The 19,542-nt window shown below is 52.5% G+C and overlaps 1 protein-coding gene across 3 annotated transcripts in view; it reads right to left on the minus strand.

Moving 5' to 3' along the window:
• EPHB2 (EPH receptor B2) overlaps positions 1-19,542 on the minus strand; it is a 187,094-nt gene that overhangs the window by 16,932 nt on the left and 150,620 nt on the right. For 2 of the 3 annotated variants that reach the window (XM_047873614.1, XM_047873613.1), the window contains exons 6-7: positions 9,542-9,666; positions 818-980 (exon numbers count right to left, since the gene is read on the minus strand). In XM_047873614.1, coding sequence (XP_047729570.1) covers positions 818-980; positions 9,542-9,666 — 288 coding nt within the window. The remainder of the gene's footprint in view (positions 1-817; positions 981-9,541; positions 9,667-19,542) is intronic. The other variant, XM_047873612.1, reaches the window with a different exon arrangement.

A 19,542-nucleotide genomic window follows, 5' to 3' on the forward strand; every position in this document is an offset into this window, starting at 1 on the left:
TATGACATTAACTATGATTTAGCGAGCGCTAACTACATGTGAGAGCTACGGCCAACCCTGTGCCAGGTTCCAGATATCCATCCCCCATCTGTACACTAATTTGATAATGATGATGATGTTGACAATGAGATAGCTGTTATCATCCCCATTTATAGATGAGAAAATGGAGACTCAGAGAGGTAAGGTGAGTTGCTCAGGGACACACAGTTAGGGCTGAATCAGCACTGTCCGGCTGGCATCAGAGCCCGTACTCTTAACTCTGCTGTTCCTCAAAGACTATTAGAATAGGAAGGGTACTTAGAGACCATGTGGTCCCGCAATGGGAGACACACAGCACATGGGCTGCAACCTCCCATTTTCTTGTCCAGGGCAGACATCACTAATCCATCCCAGCACTTCTTGCTGCTGAACTTTAGAATTCTTCTCAATCCAACTGCAAGTCATTGGAGGAGTGTACGGATGAAATAGGTGTGCTCTCAAAGACTGAATATGATGCTTTCATTTTGTGGATGAGAAAAATTTGGACCAGAAAAGGGAAGTGACTTGCTCAGAGTGTGTCTGCAAGTTAGGGCTGAGCTCCTGAGAGTCCTGTGAAAGGGAGTGTCTGACACGATAGCAATGGAGGCCCCTATGCTTTCCAAATCACAGAAAATAGCACCTCTGTATGACTGGTTCCCAACCAGCAGGGAAGGTTGACATCTAGAAGAGGGGGCGCCTTTTCTAATTTGTGCAAAGGCACGTTGAAGGAGCAGTTGCCTTTACATGTATTCTGTTTGTGGAGTCAGTGCCCGCCTCTTGCCCTCTGGATGCTGCTTACCTTCTGTCATGGTCTGGAAGTACATCTTGCCACTGTAGCGCCCGTAGCCTGCCACAGTGCGTGCCCGCACCTGGAAGACATAGATGGCGCCGGCTTTGAGGCCCTGCACAGTGACCGTGTTGGTGGGGCTTTTTATGGCTGTGGCGTTGTACTCACTGAGCTCCTGCCGAGGAACAGAGAAGACCATTAGCAAGGTTGTTGCCCACGGTGGGCCCAGAGCCCAGTGCCCACTCCTGCCACTTGTGGTGGGGGGGGGGGGTTGGTCACTGGATAAACATCTGTGGTTTCCAATTCTTCATTCTCTCCCTGTGACTAAATTGCACACCCACACTTTTTGCATGTGACTTCCCAACACCTCCCACAAAAGAAGGCAGAGTGTATTTCTCTTCCTTGTGGATGCCAAATTTGTCCATGGTCTTGTTTTGGCCCATGGAACATTCTAGAGGACATGATGCAAGCAGAGGTTTTATATGTGTTTGTTGAGTTGGCTTGGCCTCTTGTGCTCTTGCCTTCTGCCATGATGGGACTTAACCTGGGTAGCGGCTGGTTCCAGAATGAGAAACATGTAAGGAAGATCTTGACCTAATTCCTATGCTGAAACAGGGCCACCTCAGTTGACTTGCAGACTCCAACCAATGACCAAGAAAAATAGTCACTTGGAAGCCATCGTATTTAGGGGATTGTGTATTTTGCAGCATTATCCTCAGTGATAGCTGACTGATACACAGATGCTGAGGGGTCACTATGTGCAGACTCTGAGGTCTAGGTTGTGAGTTCTTGGGAGACAGCAGGAAGAGGGCCTCCCTTACCCACTTCCGCAGCTACTTCCCTGCCCTATGCCTTGATAGGTTAAGTGCAAGGACCCCTGTTCAGCCACAGCACACTCGAGTGAGGCAAGATTTAAGGCCCAGACAGGGAAAATGATGCTCAAAGTCACATATTAGTTGGTGGCTGCTTTGGAACTCAAAAGCAGGTTCGTAGGGGTGCCTGTGTGGCTCAGTCAGTTAAGCATCTGAGTCTTGATTTTGGCTTAGGTCATGATCTCACAGTTTGTAAGTTTGAGCCCTGTGTCAGGCTCTGCATTGATAGTGTGGAACCTACTTAGGATTCTCTCTCTCCCTCTCTTTCTCTGCCCCTACATCCCTCCTCAAAATAAATAAGCTTAAAAAAAAAAAAAAGAAAAAGAAAACAATGGAGTACATGGAGCTACCTCTAATGTCCAAGGCTTTGAGTACCCAGGACCTAATGTTCTTTCTTTTGAGAGATGCAGAATACCAATTCTTTTTTTTTTTTTAAGTTTGTTTGTTTTTCTATTTATAAAAAAATCTTTATTTATTTTTGAGAGAGAGACAGACTGCAAGCAGGGTGGGAACAGAGAGAGAGGGAGACACAGAATCCAAAGCAGGCTCCAAGCTGTCAGCACAGAGCCCAACGCGAGGCTCGAACCCACAAACAGTGAGATCATGACCTGAGCTCAAGTCGGTCACTTAACCAACTGAGCCACCCAGGTGCCCCCCCTTTTTTAAATGTTTATTTATTCTTTGAGAGAGAGAGACAGACAGAGTGTGAGGGAGGGAGGGGCAGAGAGACAGGGAGACACAGAATCGGAAGCAGGCTCCAGGCTCTGAGCTGTCAGCACAGAGCCAGACGCGGGGCTGGAACCCACGAACTGTGAGATCATGACCTGAGCCAAAGTCGGACACTTAACCGACTGAGCCCCCCAGGCACCCCGCAGAATGCCAGTTCTGACCTGAGCACTGCCCAGGGTGACCCAAGGAGCACAGGACAAGGCACAGATTAGCTGCTGTGGGAATGGGGATGTGGTTGAGTTGGATGCAGCTGTCTGCCAATCTAGATGATGCTCATTCGGGCATCTGTCAGCTACCCTTCAAACTTTCCCCAAACACCCTCTTTGCACTTGGCCCTGGGGACTCCAAGGGACTAAGGCACAGGCACTGGGTTCACAGAGCTCAGTTCAGGAAAACAGTGTGGAGACTTCAACCTTGAGGATCATGAACCCCTCTGAGAAGTTGATGGAAGCTAGGAGCCCTTGTGCAGAAAAATGCCCACCCGATTGTACGTGCCAATCATACACACGTGCAATGCACAGAGCCCTTGAAAAAACTCTCTCAAGACAATTAAATTCAGTGGGCGCAATGTTATTTCAGGAATCATAGCATGGAAGTTAAGATCACACACTGGGGGGGCGCCTGGGTGGCTCATTCGGTTGAGCATCCAACTCTCGCTTTCAGCTCAGGTCATGATCTCATGGGTGGTGAGACTGAGCCCCGCATTGGGCTCTGTGCTGACAGTGTGGAGCCTGCTTGGGGTTCTCTCTCTCCCTCTCTTGCTGCCCCTCCCTGGCTCATGCTCTCTTTCCTTCTCTCAGAATAAATAAACTTAAAACAAATGTTAAAAAAAAAATCACAAACTGGAGCCAGACTTCCTGGGTTCAAGTCCTGACTCTATTACTAATTATCTTTGTGACCTTGGGCAAGTTTCTTAACCTCTCTTGCCTCCTTTTCTTCATCTGTAAAATGGGGACAATAATAATGGCAGCTACCTCAGAGGATTGTTTAGAGAATAAAATGAATCCATATGTATAAAACGTGGATATTGGTAGTGTGAGCACAATGAACATGGGACCTCACCTGGGTGGGGGACATCGGGTGAAGTCCAGGAAAGCTATCTGCAGAGTGGGGCTTACGTAATGGAATTTTAAAGAACAAACAGAAGTCACCCACGTCAAAAAGCGGGAGGGCATTCTTGGCCAGGAGCACCAGGTGCAAAGGCAAGGAGGTGAGACATGGGATGTGGGGGCTGGACAAGGGCTGATCTGCAAGTGCCTCCTCCCAACCCCCTCACCCTTCCCAGGGGACAGCAGCACCTAGGAAGCCTCTTTTCCTGAGTCCGCTCCTCTGCCCCCTCCTCCAGGAAGCCTGTTTGACCTCTCAGCCAGATGTGCTTCCCCTCCTCTGAGCCCTGGAGCACTTGCTGTGGACGCCCCAGGAGGGCTTTCCGTTCCACCCCCTTATCCTGGGCTCAGGCTGATCTCACAATCTTGACTGTAAACTCTTGAAGGAAGTGGCTGTGTTTTGTTTCCCTGGACTGAGCACAGAGGCCTGCACAAAGAGACCTGTTCCAATGCCCCCAGGGTAAAGGCTGTACTCCTTAGTTTGGCTTTCCAGACCCTTCATGACTTGCCCTTTGCCAGTCTTGCCTGCCACCCCCCCCCCCCAAGGGTCCTCCAGGCTCCAGTCATACCCAAATGCTTCCCTTCCCTTTCTTGGTAGGACTGCTAGATTTAGCAAATAAAAATACAAGATGCTCAGTTAAATCTGAATTTCAGATAAACAATGAATAGGGTGGTTTTTTTTGTATAAGTTTCCCCCATGCAATATTTAAAACATACTTATACTAAAAAATTATTTTAAAAAATTTAAATGTAATTGGCGTCCTATATTTTATTTGGCAACCCTACCTTCCCTGGACACTCTGATACTTTGCAAGTGCTGTTTCTTCTATCTGAAATATCCATTCTCCATCTGCCTGGCAGTTCCCTATTCATCAAGACTCAGTACAAGTACCACATTTGCTGCAGAGATTTCCCAGATGTCCCAGAAAAGATTTGCAGGTCCGTTTTCTCCTCTCCCACCTGTTGTTCCGATATGCACGTGTCTTCTCTAAGGACTGTGGGTTTCCTGAGGGCAGACACCTTGTCCCATCCATCTCCGGGACCCCCAGGCTCAGCACACAGTAGGTGCTCACTAACTACCGCCAGCGACAAATGAAAAACAGGATAGACCATTCAACAACCTACGAACCCAGGTTGCAGTACCAAGATTGCCCACTAGGTGCCACCAGCCAACACGGAATCTGCTCGGATTCTGCAGCCTGAGTGGGTGGGTGTCCACTCAGAGAGGATGGAAGTTTTAAGTTCCAGATTGTAGGATGGCGATGCAAGCTAACAGCCAGTGGCACAGGTGCCTCCGATTGAGGAAAGAAACTAGCAGATCCCTTCTCTAAAGCGGGAACAGGACAGAGCGGGGGATTGGGAAGTCATTTCAAAGGCAGATTCTTCCACTTGCTTGCATTGTGACCTTGGGAAAGACTCTTCCCTCCCCTGAGCCCCTGTTTTCTACTTCAGGAAAGGAACACTAAATGCCAACCTCCCAGGGCTGTTGTAAAGATGAAATGTGATCAGGCAGTGTCTGGCACAAAGGAGCTGCTCTAGAGTCCCCTACCTCCTCCCTCGTGGCTGGAACACCTTTACCTGAATAAGGACTAAGCACTGACAGGTTAGGAGAAGACATCTAGTATGAAATCTACCAGTCCTCAGCTCAAAAATCCTTACCCCAAGACTATGGGCCAATGAGGCACTGGGAGCATTTCTTAAGCCCTATGAGACTCGGTCTTCTCATCTTTAAAATGGGATAAAATACTATAGGCCACACAGAGTGGGTATGGAGATTCAACAGGAAAAAAAAACGGGCAAAGCTTTTAGTATCGTTTCTGGTACACATAAGGACTTCACAAACATTGGCCATCACAGTTATCCATGCCATGACAGAGCAAGCCTTCCTCAATGGTCATTAAATGGATGAATGGATGCAAGAATAAATGAGTGAGTGAAGAGATCTCTCCATGTAGGTACCACTCCACGTACACTGGGCAGAGACCTATGCAGCCTGGACTTTCACTGTTCATCCCCGCCTCCCCCACCTTCTCTTCCCCTTTGCTCTGCCAGCTAAAAATTTCTGTTGAATAAACACCAATCGATGAAGCCTATAGGGACCTGTCTGCCATAGGTGGCCTCACAAATGAATCTTCTCCCGGAGCTCTGGGGGAGCCAAAGGGAGCATGAACCTGTGTGCTTTGGTGCAGCTGCCAAAGGAGGCCACCTCCCCCAGGACGCTGGGACCGATGGAAACAGCCAGCCCTGGTCTGGCCAACACCATTTGTCAGCGGCATCCAGGAGCCTTCCAGCAAAGTGGTTTTTTAGCTCCGGGCTCCGGGCAGGTTGGGAAATCCCAGTGGAGCTGGGGAAAGGCCAAATGGAGAGCCCGCTCCAAAAAGAGCCCTTTCTAAAGAAGGAAAAGATAGTGGCGGTGGGGCCCACACGGGACTGCAAGGCTCAGTGCCTAACTTCCCTACCTGGGAAGATTTGGAGCATTCATTAAAGAGATCAATTGCAGGCATCAGGAGGATTCCCAAGTGTTAGGTAAGAGCCGGCTGTGGACTTGTCAGAAGCCATCTTGCATCCTGGAGGTCCCTCCCTGATGGGACAGCCAGGTTGACCTAGGAAGCCTGAGAGGTTGGGGACCGAGACTGCTCCTACCCCTGTGCTGGCATCTCCTCTGACATTTTCATCAACTCCTTTTTCCTTCTCCCCTTAATTCTGCCACACTCTCCTGATTCTATCCGTCCATTTCTTTTTCCTCTGCACACTCTCCTGTCTGTTCTTGGCTATACCTTTCCACTCCTGGCAAGCACCATACCTACACCTACAAATCGCGAACCCACACTGGCCCCAGGAAAAGGCACCACCATCCACTGGGAGTTGTCCTTCACACTTCCCTGGTCCCCTGAGTTTCAAAAGGTTGTCTGAATCTCACCATCTGTGCTGCTGGCCCTTACTCCATCATGCCACTATCATTTCTCACTCGGTGTCCCACGAGAGCCCTCAAAAGGGTCTGTGTCTCCAGGACCCCCTTATACTCTGTTTTCCACACAGCAAGATACAGGGATCTTAAACGTAATCTGAGTCAGATCACATCATTCCAGAACCTTCCACCGGCTTCCCATAGTACTTTAAATTAAATCCAGACTCCAAAGGCATGGAAGGCCCACCACAACCCAGCCCTGCCTCCCTCTCCAACTCTTTCCCCGCTAATCTCTCCCTTGTTCATATTGCTCCTCCACACTTGCCTTCTCCTGCCCCAGGGCCTTTGCGTGTCTTGTTTCTGCTGTCTGGAATGACTTTGCTCTCATCACTTGTCTGTCTGGTGAACTCCTAGCAACTTTTGAGGCTCAGCTCAAATGTCACTGGAATGAAGACTTCCCCTCACTTATACTCAGACCATGGGTCCCTCCTTGGTGCCTTGACAGATCTTTGCCTGCCCTTCTGTGACTGTGTCACGCCCGTCTCATGGCTATTTGTGTCTGGAGGTGTCTTTTCCCCTGGACGGTGAAGGCCCTGAGGCCTCTGGGCATGTCTGGCTAATCTCAGTACTCCCAGCACCCAGCCCAGGGCCCAGCCCAAAGTTGGTGACAGCAAATATTGAATGAACCAGTGTCCATTTCTCCCATTGGCGGATTCCAGGCTGCCCCTCACTGCACCCCAGGCCCAGCAGGAGGGGCTGACAGGGCAGCGCCATGTCTCATCACAGCTGTACCTGAGGCTTGTCCCTCTCTCGCCATGTGTATCTAAGATCCCCCCTCAGAGCCTGGCCCTGTCCACCCTTTAACAGTCATCCCAGAAGCACCCCTGGGAGGGTGAAAGGGGAGGGAGGAAGCCGGAGAGCCAGGCGAAGAGTGAGAACGCAGGCCCAAATCCTGTTTTCTCTGCCACTTAGCAGCTGGGTGGTCTTGAACAGGTCACACACCTTCTCCGTGCCTCAGTTTCCACTCCCGTCCAGGGGGGCGAATGGCCTTGCTGCAAGGAGGAACGAGACGACGGAGGTGGCGTGCTTGGCACGTGCTCTGTGCTCATGAAACGCGAACAGGTGGTGGCCGCGGCCGCTGCAGGGCTTGCTGGGCCTGCCACCTCGGCAGGGGCCTGGGGATGCGGGGCAGCGGCAGAAAGTAGGGCAGAGCCGCCTCCTGGTTCACACCTCCATCAGCCTCCACAGCCCCTCCCGCCTCGGTAGGAAATGGGTCGTAGGCAGGACCCGCGCCGGGATTCCTCATTTCCGCTCTAGTCTTTGGGGACAAACACTTTCAGTTTCGTTTAATCATAAAGCTTCTTAATTAGTTTTTTTTTTCCCCCCTTTCTTTCTTGAATTCTGAGGTGCTGAACTGTCCCCGCCACAGGGGGTGGAAATGCTGGCTTCTGTAGGGCCTGGGGCTTCCTGGGCCTGGGAGCAGCTGGTCTGGCTAAGGCTACAGGATGCCTGGCTCCTTCAAGGCCCTCCAGGGCCCAGTGAGGGGTGGGGCTGCTTCCCTCACATTGTCCTCACCTTGGGCCATCCAGCAGCACCTCGTGAGCACCTACTGTGTGCCAGGCTGGGGAAATGGCAGAGGTAAGGCAAGGTCCCCACTCTGGAGGCCGTGGGAGGGCATTCATTCACTTATCCATTCAACCAATATTTCTCAAGTGTCTCTTTGGTGCTGGGCCCAGGGTATCGGGGAGAAGATGGTGAATGGGACAGATGTGGTCCCTGGCTTCTCAGAATGCACTGCCTAGAGCAAAGGATGAGCGAGGAAACAAGCAATCACAGACCGGCTGGGTGAGGCTGGATAGGTGTTTGAAAACGTCTTGAGGCTCACCAGAGTTTGGCTGAGCCGGCAGTTAGCAGAGTGGAAGGGCGGGGCTGGGCCTCCGAAGGCTGGGCTCCAGCAGTGGTGGCTGGTACTGTTTCCACCTCTTTTCCTCTCAACCCTTACGGAGAGACTTTCTATTCATTTCCAGTTCCCAACCCTCAACTAAAGCACTTTCTGTAGTCATTTACACTTTAGTCTGAATGAGATCCAAGTGACACCTTTCCCAGGGGCTCTTCCAGCCTCTGTGGCCGTTTGATGCTTTAGGCCGCAGGTAAGAAAAGTCTCCACTCAAAAAGAGAGAGTTTTCTGAGCCTCTGATGTCCAGCTGCTCCATCCACCCCCTGGCCCCTACACCGTGCAGGCCCCATGTTCAAATGTACTGGCCTCGCCTGGCCTCATGTTGTGTAGCTCTTGCCCACCATGCAAAAGGCAGGGCAGAAGGGAGGAAGGAAAGTACACTCTGTTAGGGCCGGGAGCCATCCTGGGTACTGTCCCTGCCTTTTCTCCTTGACCTGTGCAGCCCCCAGTCTTGCCAACAAGAGAGGCAATCTTGTTTGCATTGGACACAGGAGGCAACTGAGGCTCAGAGAGAGATAGATGGCTGCCCAAGGTCACACAGCTGTTATGGTTGGAGCTGGGACCTGAACCTATGGCTTCTCACTCCCAGTCCAATGCTCCTTCTACGACACCAGCGGCTTCTAACCCTTGGTCCCTGGGTCCTAGGGGTCCCTGAGAGAGAATTAAAGGTCTGAATTAAAAGCTCAAAGAGAAACCGCTCTCTCCCGCTACAAGTGGCATCCAGGCAAATGGAAACAAGTGTTTCAGCTGGAATCAGGGCAACATGGGGAGGAGGCTCCACTCCTGCCCCGTACAGAGCTGTCTGGAGCACTTTCAAATCTCTGCTTCAGAATGGGGGAAGCTTTCTGGGAAACCAGCTCTTTCAGAACATCAGGCCCACTGAAGTCAAGAGGAAGGGGGTCCTGGTGAGGAAAGGGCCCCGACCATTGCATTTTACCGAGATTGCTGGCCTGATGCCCCAGACCAGAAAAGCGCAACTCGGAGAGGTCAAGGCACCTGCCTGAGGTCTCCCAGCTGGGGAGGACTGGAGTCAGAATTGAGCCAGGCAGCTTGACTCTGAGGCCAGTGCTCTTTCTGCTGTACCAGGGTGTCCAGTCTCGGAGGAGGGTAGAACCACAGGCCCAGGGGTGTGGAGGTGGGGAGTGGGCCCAGGAGCACAGGTACCTTCTCATAGTACTGCAGCTCATAGTCCAGGATGACGCCGTTGGGCTGGTCAGGCTGGGACCACGACAGGGTGATGCTGTCCACCGTGCGGCTCACCGGGTGCATGATGGACACAGCCGACGGAGCTGGAAGACAGGTCAGAGGCCAAGGGTCAGGAGCAGCAGTGAGAGGGTACATACAGATTCTGTCCCAACTCTAGAGGTGCCCAGACAGAGTGTGGGATCAGAGAGGGGACGGCATCTGGCTGAGGTCACACAGCCTGCCTAGGGGGCTGACGGGGGCCAGCAGGACTTGTGCAGGGCCGTGGGTGCTGCACCTTCAGATTTCAGACACTGACAATTCTGGTCATCCCTGGGGAGCTCAAGCCGCACCGAGTGAGAGACAGATGCACTGGGCCCTTCTCTGGCCTGGCTCAAAGTGTTTGGATGAAAGGTGTTCATTCTCTCTTGGAACTTACAGTCTATTGGACTAGGGAACTTATAGACCCAAGACATGGTGATGGGGCTCTGGGAGAGGGGAGCAGAGAGGGTGGGAGATTCGTTTGTTCCTCCAGCGAATGTGCACCGAGGGCCTACTATGCGCCCTCAGCATTGAAGAAAAATGACTGCCAAAAATAAATACATAAAAATAAATCCATAGCTACTATGGAAAACAGTTCGGCAGTTACTTAAAAAATCAAATGTAGGGGTGCCTGGTGGCTCAGGTGGTTAAGCGTCTGACTCTTGTTTTCAGCTCAGACCACAATCTCACGGTTTGTAGGTCTGAGCCATGGAGCCTGCTTGGGATTCTCTCTCTCCCTCTCTCTGCCCTTCCCCCATGTTCGTGGACGCTCTCTCTCTCTCTCTCTCTCTTAAAATAAATAAATAAGCTTAAAAAAAAAGTTAATGGGGCACCTGGGTGGCTCAGTCGGTTAAGTGTCCGACTTCGGCTCAGGTCATGATCTTGCGGTTCGTGAGTTCGAGCCCCGCATCGGGCTCTGTGCTGACAGCTCAGAGCCTGGAGCCTGCCTCGGATTCTGTGTCTCCCTCTCTCTCTGCCTCTCCCCCACTTGCACTCTGTCTCTCTCTCTCAAAAATAAATAAACATTAAAAAAATTTTTAAAAATATTTAAATGTAGGGGTGCCTGGGTGGCTCAGTCGGTTGAGCGTCCGACTTCGGCTCAGGTCATGATCTCGCGGTCCGTGAGTTCGAGCCCCGTGTTGGGCTCTGTGCGGACAGCTCAGAGCCTGGAGCCTGTTTCCGATTCTGTGTCTCCCTCTCTCTCTGCCCCTCCCCCATTCATGCTCTGTCTCTCTCTGTCTCAAAAATAAATAAATATTAAAAAAAAAATAGCTAAATGTAGAATTACCCAGCATTTGCACTCCTATGTCAGTACACATAACGGCAGTATTATTCACAACAGCCCAAGGAGGGGAACAACCCAAATGCCCACCGACAGACAAACGGACACACACACGATGGTATACACATACCATAGAAGAGTATTTAGCCATAAAAACGAAGCAAGTACTGACACGTGCTACAACGCAGATGAAGTTCAAAAACATGCAAAGTGAAAGACAGGCACAGAGGTCACATATTTTATGATTCCATTTATGTGAAATAATTCAGAACAGGTAAATCCAGAGAGCAAGCAGCTGGCGGTTGCCAGGGCTGAGGGTAGGGGAGAAACAGAGAATGTTGAGCGTAGGTTTTCCTCTGGGGCGATGAGAATGTTTTGGGCCTAGACAGAGGCGGTGGTCACACAGTCCTGTGAATGTACTAAACGCCGCGGAATTGTACACATTAAAATGGTTAATTGCAGGCGGGCCTGGGGGGTTCAGTCGGTGAAGCATCCAACTGTTGATTTTGGTTCAGGTCATGATCTCGTGGGGCATGAGTTCGAGTCTCGCATCGGGCTCTGTGAGGACAGCGCAGAGCCTGCTTGGGATTTTCTCTCCCTCCCTCTCTCTATGCCCCTCCCCTGCTTGCACTTTCTCTCTCTCTCAAGATAACAAACTTAAAAAAAAAAAAAAAATGGTTAACTGGATGTAAACCTCAATAAGATCAATCCCTCCTTCCCTCCCCCTAGTGTTGCTAGAGCCATCACGGAGGGTGGTTAAACCAAGGAGACAGGAAGTCAGGGGCGGCTTGTTTAGTGCTGGAGCCTTCTGAGAAATAACTTAACCTCATTCCTGCATCTTACTGATGTGGAAACTGAGGTCCGGAGAAGGGTTGTGAGCTGCCCAAGATCACATGGGGAGCTCACAACACACAGCTCTTTTACTGATTCCTGACTTCATGAGGCACCCAGGCCCGTGTCTCTTGCCTCCTTCTCAAATAGACCAAACCTACTATGTGTCAACCACGGCCCTGGGCCCTTCACATGTGTCTCCTGAGCTGACCGTTGGTGAGGGAGCAGTATTAGCCCCACTGACAGGGGAAGAAACCGAAGTTCAGAGGGGCAAGGGGCTCCTGAGATCCCAGCGCCCCCACAGCCTCAGCAGGGGAGCTGGGATTTGAACCCAGGTCTGCTAATGCAGTGTTTGCCCCATGATTGGACAGAGCAGGGGTGGATTCCTGACACAGCCCCTCCCTAGGCGGTCACTCCTCACTGCAGTGAGCCTCCCTGCCTTTCTGGGCTCAATGTTTTCATGGTCTTGGGAGGGGCTGAGGACTCACCAGGGTGAAGGGAGCATCTTGGGCAAGTGTGTGACCAGCAGATGCCCTGTCTCGGCCCACACCAGGGTGTCTGAAGGGTGAGAGGGACCCTTTTCCCCCTCACCCCAATCTTGCTTCTCAGCGGCTTTGTCCCGATCTGAGTGTGGAGTAGCAGCCGGTAGGAGCTCATCGGGACCCGAAGCTCACCCAGTCGCTGCTCTGTTTCTGTCCCTTCCTCCCCGGGGTGTTGGTTAGAAGACCCAGGCTCTGCTCTCTGGCCTGCTGCTCGCTGACTGTGTGACCTTAGGCAAGCTATCTCCCACCTCTGGACCTGGCCTCTTCCTCTGGACCATGAACAGGCTGGAAGGTCCCTGGGGTCCTGCAGCTCGAACGCTCCTTGCCTGCCTGTTCTTCCTGGGCAGCCCTCCGCCTGGAGTTGGATCAGCCCAGAGGCCAGCGTGAGTCTGAGCGGGTCTGGCTTCCCTCCAGCGCCAAGTACCTGTGGGAAACTGACCCAAGACACCCGAGACAGGGTGGCAGCACTGTGACCTTTGACTTGGAGCTTGGTCCAGGCATCGCTGACAAGCCTCTGTTCTTTCTGCACTATAAGAGTGCTGTCTGGCTCTCAGCTTGGCCCTAGCCCTGCTGGGGCAGCAGGCCTCTTGGGAAGATCAGGCCCCTGCTCCCTGCAGTTTCTCCCTCAGTCAAACAGGGGTACTCTGTCTTCCTTATTGCTTCCCAGAGAATCAGGAGACCCCAACGTGAGCTAAGGGGCCCTACTACACGCTGGGCCCTGTGCTATGCCCATGTGGACGTGCATATTACCTCATTTAATCCTCACAACAGCCTAGGAAGCAGACCTCCTTCGGCCCATTTGGCAGATGGGAAGCCTGAGAACCAGAGTAAAGTGTCTTGCCTGAGGCTATCCAGATAGTAAGTGGCCGCGCAAAGCAACGCATTCTCACCAGATGCCTGGCGACGGGAAGTGATGTTTCTCCTGCCCCACGAAGTCGCTTGAAGGACTTTCAGGGCTGTGCAGATGTGTATAATAATAGCAATGATAAAGCCACTAACTTAACACTTATTGAGCCCCTACTCTGTTCCCAGCGCTGTTCCAGGCTCTTTACGCCTATTAACATAGGTGAAGCAGAGAATTCTCACAACTGCCCTATTAGCTAGGGGCTATTAGTATCCCCAGTTTACAGAGGGGGAAACTGAGGCTCAGAGCTATTGCATAGTCTGCTCAAGGGTCATGCAGCAAGGCCGTGGAGGCTAGACTTGAACCCGGCACCTCAGGCTCTTCACTAGTACAGCACTTGCTACTGAGCCGTCAGCCCGGCTCCGGCCAAATGCTCACCAGAAATTGATGAGGTTAATTGTCAGAGCACAAAGGAGGGGCAGTCAGAGCTCTCAGTGTCCCAGTTTCCTCATCTGTAAAATGGGCCTGAGGGCAACGTGCCCCCTGAGGGCTGTCGTGGGGAGCGGGTGTTTGAGATCCTGTCCAAAGCTCAGCGTGGCTGTGAGCGTTCACCAGGGTCACTGGGGTGTTGCCACTGTGCACTGAGCAGCTGCCCCGTGTCACCTGATTCGGTTCTCTCGACAACAATGTGGGATGGGGGTTAAGATCCACAATCTGCAGAAGAGGAGACTGAGGCTAGAGAAGCATGGTGACTTCCCCAAGGTCACACAGCTAGTGACGAGCTCAGTTGGGCCTGGAGCTGAGCTACCCTGCCCCCAGCTATGCTCCCTGCTGGCCCTCAGAGCAGTCCCTGCAACTGTGCCCTCATTCTCTGACCCCGTGTCCAGCCCAGCCCCGTCTCTCCCTTCGGAGCTGCCTCTGTGTGGAGCTGAGCACCCTGTTCTTCTGGACTGCCGGAGGCCCCGGCTCCCCCGTGAGGCCAGGCTGTCCACCCTCCTCTCCCACCTGCTGCAGCCCGCTTCCACTGACAGTGTGCCATCACTGCACGTCCGTCGTATCTGTGCAGCATCGGACACACACAGCACCCACAAGCCTGGGTGAGCAGTATTGCCATTAAGCCACAACTACGTGAACTCAGTCACCTGGCGCTTTCCGCGGAGACTTGTAGAATCTTCCCTGGTGGGAAGGTTCCAATCCAGCCCCAGGAAGGGGGTCCGGCTTGGTGGTTGGGAGCCGGAGGGTGGAATCGGACTGCCGGCAAATCCTCATCCCTCCCCTCCCCCATGCCGTGGCCTTCAGCAAGCTCTCTCAACCTCTCTGAGCCTCAGTTTCCACACCTGTCACATGGGGACCCTTACCTGGCAATGATGCTATGAGCATAAAAGGAGAAATACGTGTACAGAGTTCACCACGGTGCCTGGCACCAGCAGGAGGGAGATATCATTAAAAACATTTCCAGGGGCACTTGGCTGGCTCAGTCAGTGGAGCACGCGACTCTTGATCTTGGGGTTGTGAGTTTGAGCCCCACATCGGGCGTAAAACTTCCTTAACAAACAAACAAACAAATAGAAACAAACAAGCGAACATCTCAACTGGGTAGGGTGGTACCAGGGGCTGTGGGCCAGGACATGCTGGTCAAAGGGTATAAACTTCTAGCTCTAAGAAGTTCTGGGGAGCTCACGGATAGCTTGGTGATTATAATAAACAATCCTGTAGTGCGTAACAGTTAAGTCGTAAAGAGAGCAGATCTTAAGTGTTATAACCACACACCCGAAGATGGCAGTTACGTGAGCGGTCGGATGGAGGTGCTAACTAACCTTACTGTGGTAATCGTTTTGCAATATATACATGTATCAAGACATCAGATCATATACCTTAAACTTTCACATGTTATATGTCAATAATATCTCAATAAAGCTGGAAAAAAGATGTCAATTCACAGAATTGCTATGATGCCAGCATGACGCCGGGTTCTGGGGCCCAAGAGAGGAACCCTCAGAGTCCCTGCCTTCCAGGCACTCGCAGCCTAAGGGGAGAAAGCATATTTGTTTCACACAACGAGTGTCTGCTCCAGGCTGGAGCTCTTGGGTCCCAGCCCCGGTGTCAGGACTCGGCCAAGGTGATGCAGGCCTGAGAAGGGGCAAAGCTGTTCCCTTCCCCTCTTTCCCTGTGATTTCACCTCCCATCCCTAAAGATGATTGCACTTTTCAAACTTGAGGGGGGATAAGGAGATAACCAGACTTTGTTAAAACCCACATTGCTGGGCACCCCCCACCCCCCAAACCAAGATACATGGTGGGGCCTGAGGATTCACGGTTCTAACAAGCTCCTCGGGAAGTTGATGCTGCTGGTTTGTGGACCACACTTTGAGGAGTAGTAGATGTAGGACCAGAGAAGGAAAGTGACTTATCCAAGATCACACAGCAGGTAGGGGCTGGCATAAGATCTCCGACCATCTGAATCCCGGTTGAGTAGATCTTCCATCCACCAAATTACTTCTCACGGCCTGGCATCTGCAGAGACTGCCCCTCTCATCAGTCCAGGCTAACTCCCTCTGGAGCCTGCAGCTCTGGAGGGTCTTAAAGCAGGGGGACAAGAAGTTGTAGGCTGCCCAGGAGCCTGCCTTGTCCTGAAGGCACTGGGGAGCCACAGAAGGGCTGCAGAAGGAGTGGCAACCTGCTCCTCAAATGACATACGAGCTCGTTATCTCGACAATGCCTGTATGCCCCATGACGCCCAGTGGAAAAACGTAAGGAAGGCCCACACCTGACTCTCACCTGTTCACTCTATGCCAGGTGCTTTTCCAAACGCGTTACATAGTGAACTCCTTTAACACTCATACTAACCCTATGAGGCTGGTATTCTTACTATACCCATTTTATAGAAGAGGAAATGGAGGCATTGCGGTAGGAAGTAACTTGCTTGCCCAAAGTCACACGGTTATCAGGCGGTGACGCTGGGATTTGAACCCAGGCCCACCCAAGTCCAACACACCCTTCCCTTCTATTGGCTGCAGCTGATGCAGGCTGAGCAGGGGGGTCTGGAAACCAGGGGACTTCAGAGGGCCTCTGAGGACATCCTGGGCCGACTCCCATCCTGTTGCTGCAAAGCTAACTCCACTCGGCTCCCGCTGACTCACCTTACCCACCACCGCCCGGCCCTCCTCGGCTCCGGGAGCTCAGCTGTTATGGGGGCGGGTCCCACACAGCCATGGGGGTCTGGGCTTGGGGGGCTTAGCCGGCAGGCTTGGGTTACAGGCAGCTAACCCGGGCTCTGATCCCATAAGTCCCGTAACCCTGGGCGTGGCAAGGAGGCGGCATTTGCTGGGAAGATGATCAAGGCGGGCCAGTGGGGGCCAAGCGGGGCTGGCCTTTCTCCTGGAATCCAGGGGGATTAATGGCGGAGAAGAGGGAACAGCTGGATGTTCTCCCATCCCTCCTGCTGTCCACCGCCCACCCTGGGGTATCAGGTTTCCCTGTAAGTTGGTCTTCAGGGAATTATGGTATTTTCAATTACCAGCAGGGCACACCGGCAGGGGGCTGGGGTCAGTGGTGCCCTGTGACCCCTGCAAGGAGATGGAGCCCCAGGGAGTAAGCACAAAAGAGGCTTGTGGCCGAGAGGGGAAGAGGGGAGCCTGGCCAGGCAGGGCCTGCTTGGCTGGAGCAGGTGGTCAGGGGCCCTGCTGTCCCCAGCGAGCCCTGGGGGAGTGTCCAGTCCCTTCGTCAGTTGAGACTTGAGGAAGTGCTTTCCGCATGTGCCCCGTCTCCCTCTCAGGGCACGAGGGGGTTGAGTCAGGTGGCCTCTCAGAGCCTTCTGGGACCGGGAGCCTTTGATGGGCAGGAAGACAGGAGGCCTGTGACCCTGGCTACTTCAAGAGGGAGTGGGTTTGGACCTTGCCCAGCTTGACCTCCGCAGCCCTGAGCTCTGAGGCAGGAAGGAGACCCCCGAGTGTGTTTGGCCTTTCCCCTTTCACCAGTAAGGAGACGCCGGGAGCTTAGAGCAGTGGGGAGAAGGCGCTGAGCACTGGCAGGGTGAGACCCCACCCCGAGCCCCAGTAGCAGATCCCGCTGCATCTGTGACGTCTTCACTGCACCTGACTTCCCACCACCCCCTGAATGACGCACGGATGCCCCACGTGGCCTCAGGGCCCACCTGCCCGGCACCTGCCAGCTACCTGCAACTTGCTCCTTTACTCCCAAGTGCCACCCAGACTGGCCGCCTTTCTGTTTCCAATCACACCAAGGTCATCATTTTTCTGATGATGTGTGCGTTGGCCCCACAGTGTTTCTGCCTGGACACCTCGTCCCCCAGATCTCCATGGCCTCCTCACTCACATCTCAGCTAAACCGCCCCTCCTCAGAGAGCACTCCCTGTCCACCCACCCTGCCCCCCCGTCACTTGCCTTCCCCCCCAGCTTTCTTTACTTTGTAGCACTAACACTATCTGAGGGCAGGGATCTCATCTCTCTTATTCAACCCTTTATCCCTCGTGCCTGGAACAGTGTGTGGCTCAGAAGAAGCATTCATCAATATACTGGAGGAAGGAAGGAGAAAAAGAAGGGCAGCCTCTCACCTTTCCTGGCACCCTCAGGAGGCTGTCTGAGTCACTGACCTTGGGGGTTGGGACCTGGAGCAATGTCTTCCGGCAGCGGCCGGGGGAAGGCAGCGCAGCTTCTATGATGGGCAGTTGGCTCTCCCTCAGAGCCCCTGCCCACTTGCGATGTCACACGGAGCCTCCTGCCAACCAGGCAGCCAACAATGCCACAACAGTCAATTATTACTGTGCTTGCATTCTCCAGGGTCTCTAGCAGGAACACCTTCCCCGTGACAAGACTCCTAGAATTTCCGGTGGATAATGGGAGAGCTGTTTTGACTGTAGCAATACAGTAAACTCCTGACAATCTAACTGCAATTCTGGGTGGCTTGATCATAACTGTCACAACACAATTTCCACAAATAAAACACGTCCAGAAAATGGGCCTCGTTTCTTTCTGATGGGACCAAACAGGGCTGTGGACAGAAAAGAAGGAATAGTTGGGAACTGGTGCCAAGGTGGCACTTTTCTACGAAGCAAAGGAGCTCTGTGGCCAAGAAAGTCAGAGAAACACAGAGTTCTAGACCCCTGCTACACTCATACGGCACACTCCTTTGTTCAAGGCTCTGAGAAGTCCTGCAGGGGAGAGACGCGGTTAACCGGGTGGTTGAGGTCTCATTTGGCTTTAGAGCCTCTTTTTCACATAACAGCTATTAATGTGTTTTGGAAGTAGCAGTTTGTGAAATATATTTTTGGGGGAAAAAAACCCATAACAACAAAAATCAGGTCCAGGAGATAATATCTCTTTCCTTGAACCTGAGAAAGGCTCCTGTCTAGGGTGGCTGTTCATCTGCACATTCATTCTTCCCTTGATTCGGCATAGATTTAACAGCACCTGCTGGGTGCTACCCAATCAGATGGAGTGGGGTTCATCACATCCGCTTCACAGATGAGGAAAGCGAGAATCAGGTCAAGTCTCCTGCCCATGGTACCTTAGCTGGTGGGATCAGGACCCAGGTGGGATCAGGTGGGATCAGGACCCAGGCACCCAGGTTGGTTTTTTCTCCCTGAGTACTTGGCGGGAGCCATAAGCACGATCCGAGCAGGCTAAGGCCACGCCTTGGGCTTGGTATGGTGGAAACATCCAATGGCCCACCTCCTAGGGGGCTGCTGAACAGCCTTGATCTTACCTCTGGCTGCTGAGTGGGACCCAGTCCTACCCCAGCACCCGGACTAGCAAGATGGTGACAGCCCAAGCTTCAAATCCGGTAGCCAAGGCAGCATATCTCACCCCTCAGTGCCTCAGTTTCTCCTCTATAGAATGGGGACCATGGCATGGATGTTGGGAGGTTAAATGAAAACCAGCATGTAAAGTGCTTAGCATAGGACTTGGTCCAGAGTAAGGGGCCACGGGACGTCGGCCATATGTCGCTGTCTGGGCTGCTCAGACTCTTTTTTTTTTTTTTTTAATTTTTATTTATTTAATTTAAGTAAGCTCTACACCTAACGTGGGGCTCGATCTCACCACCCTGAGATCGAGAGCCGCCTGATCCTCCAACTGAGCAAGCCAGGTGCCCCTGGGCTGTTCAGACTCTTAAGCAGCCCTGTGAGTAGCTGAGAGCTCAGAAAGGCTCTTGGATGGTGGTGACGGTGGTCGAAGGGAGAAGAGGCAGCATTCAGGGTTCAGAGCCTAGCTCTCTAATGCCCAGGTGACTGTGTGACCTCAGGCAAGTTACTTTTCACTCTGAGTCCAGCTTCCTCACTCGTAAAATGGGACGTGGCAGATATGACTTACTGCCTACCAAATACCCATTCTTTCTTTGTCAAATTAACAAAACTTGGTTCTTAGCTAGGCACATTGTGCCCAAATAAAAGACTACATATTCCTAAACTCTGTAGTAGCTGTAAG

Source organism: Prionailurus viverrinus, chromosome C1 (assembly GCF_022837055.1).
Source record: "Prionailurus viverrinus isolate Anna chromosome C1, UM_Priviv_1.0, whole genome shotgun sequence".
In the NCBI taxonomy this organism is placed as follows: domain Eukaryota; kingdom Metazoa; phylum Chordata; class Mammalia; order Carnivora; family Felidae; genus Prionailurus; species Prionailurus viverrinus.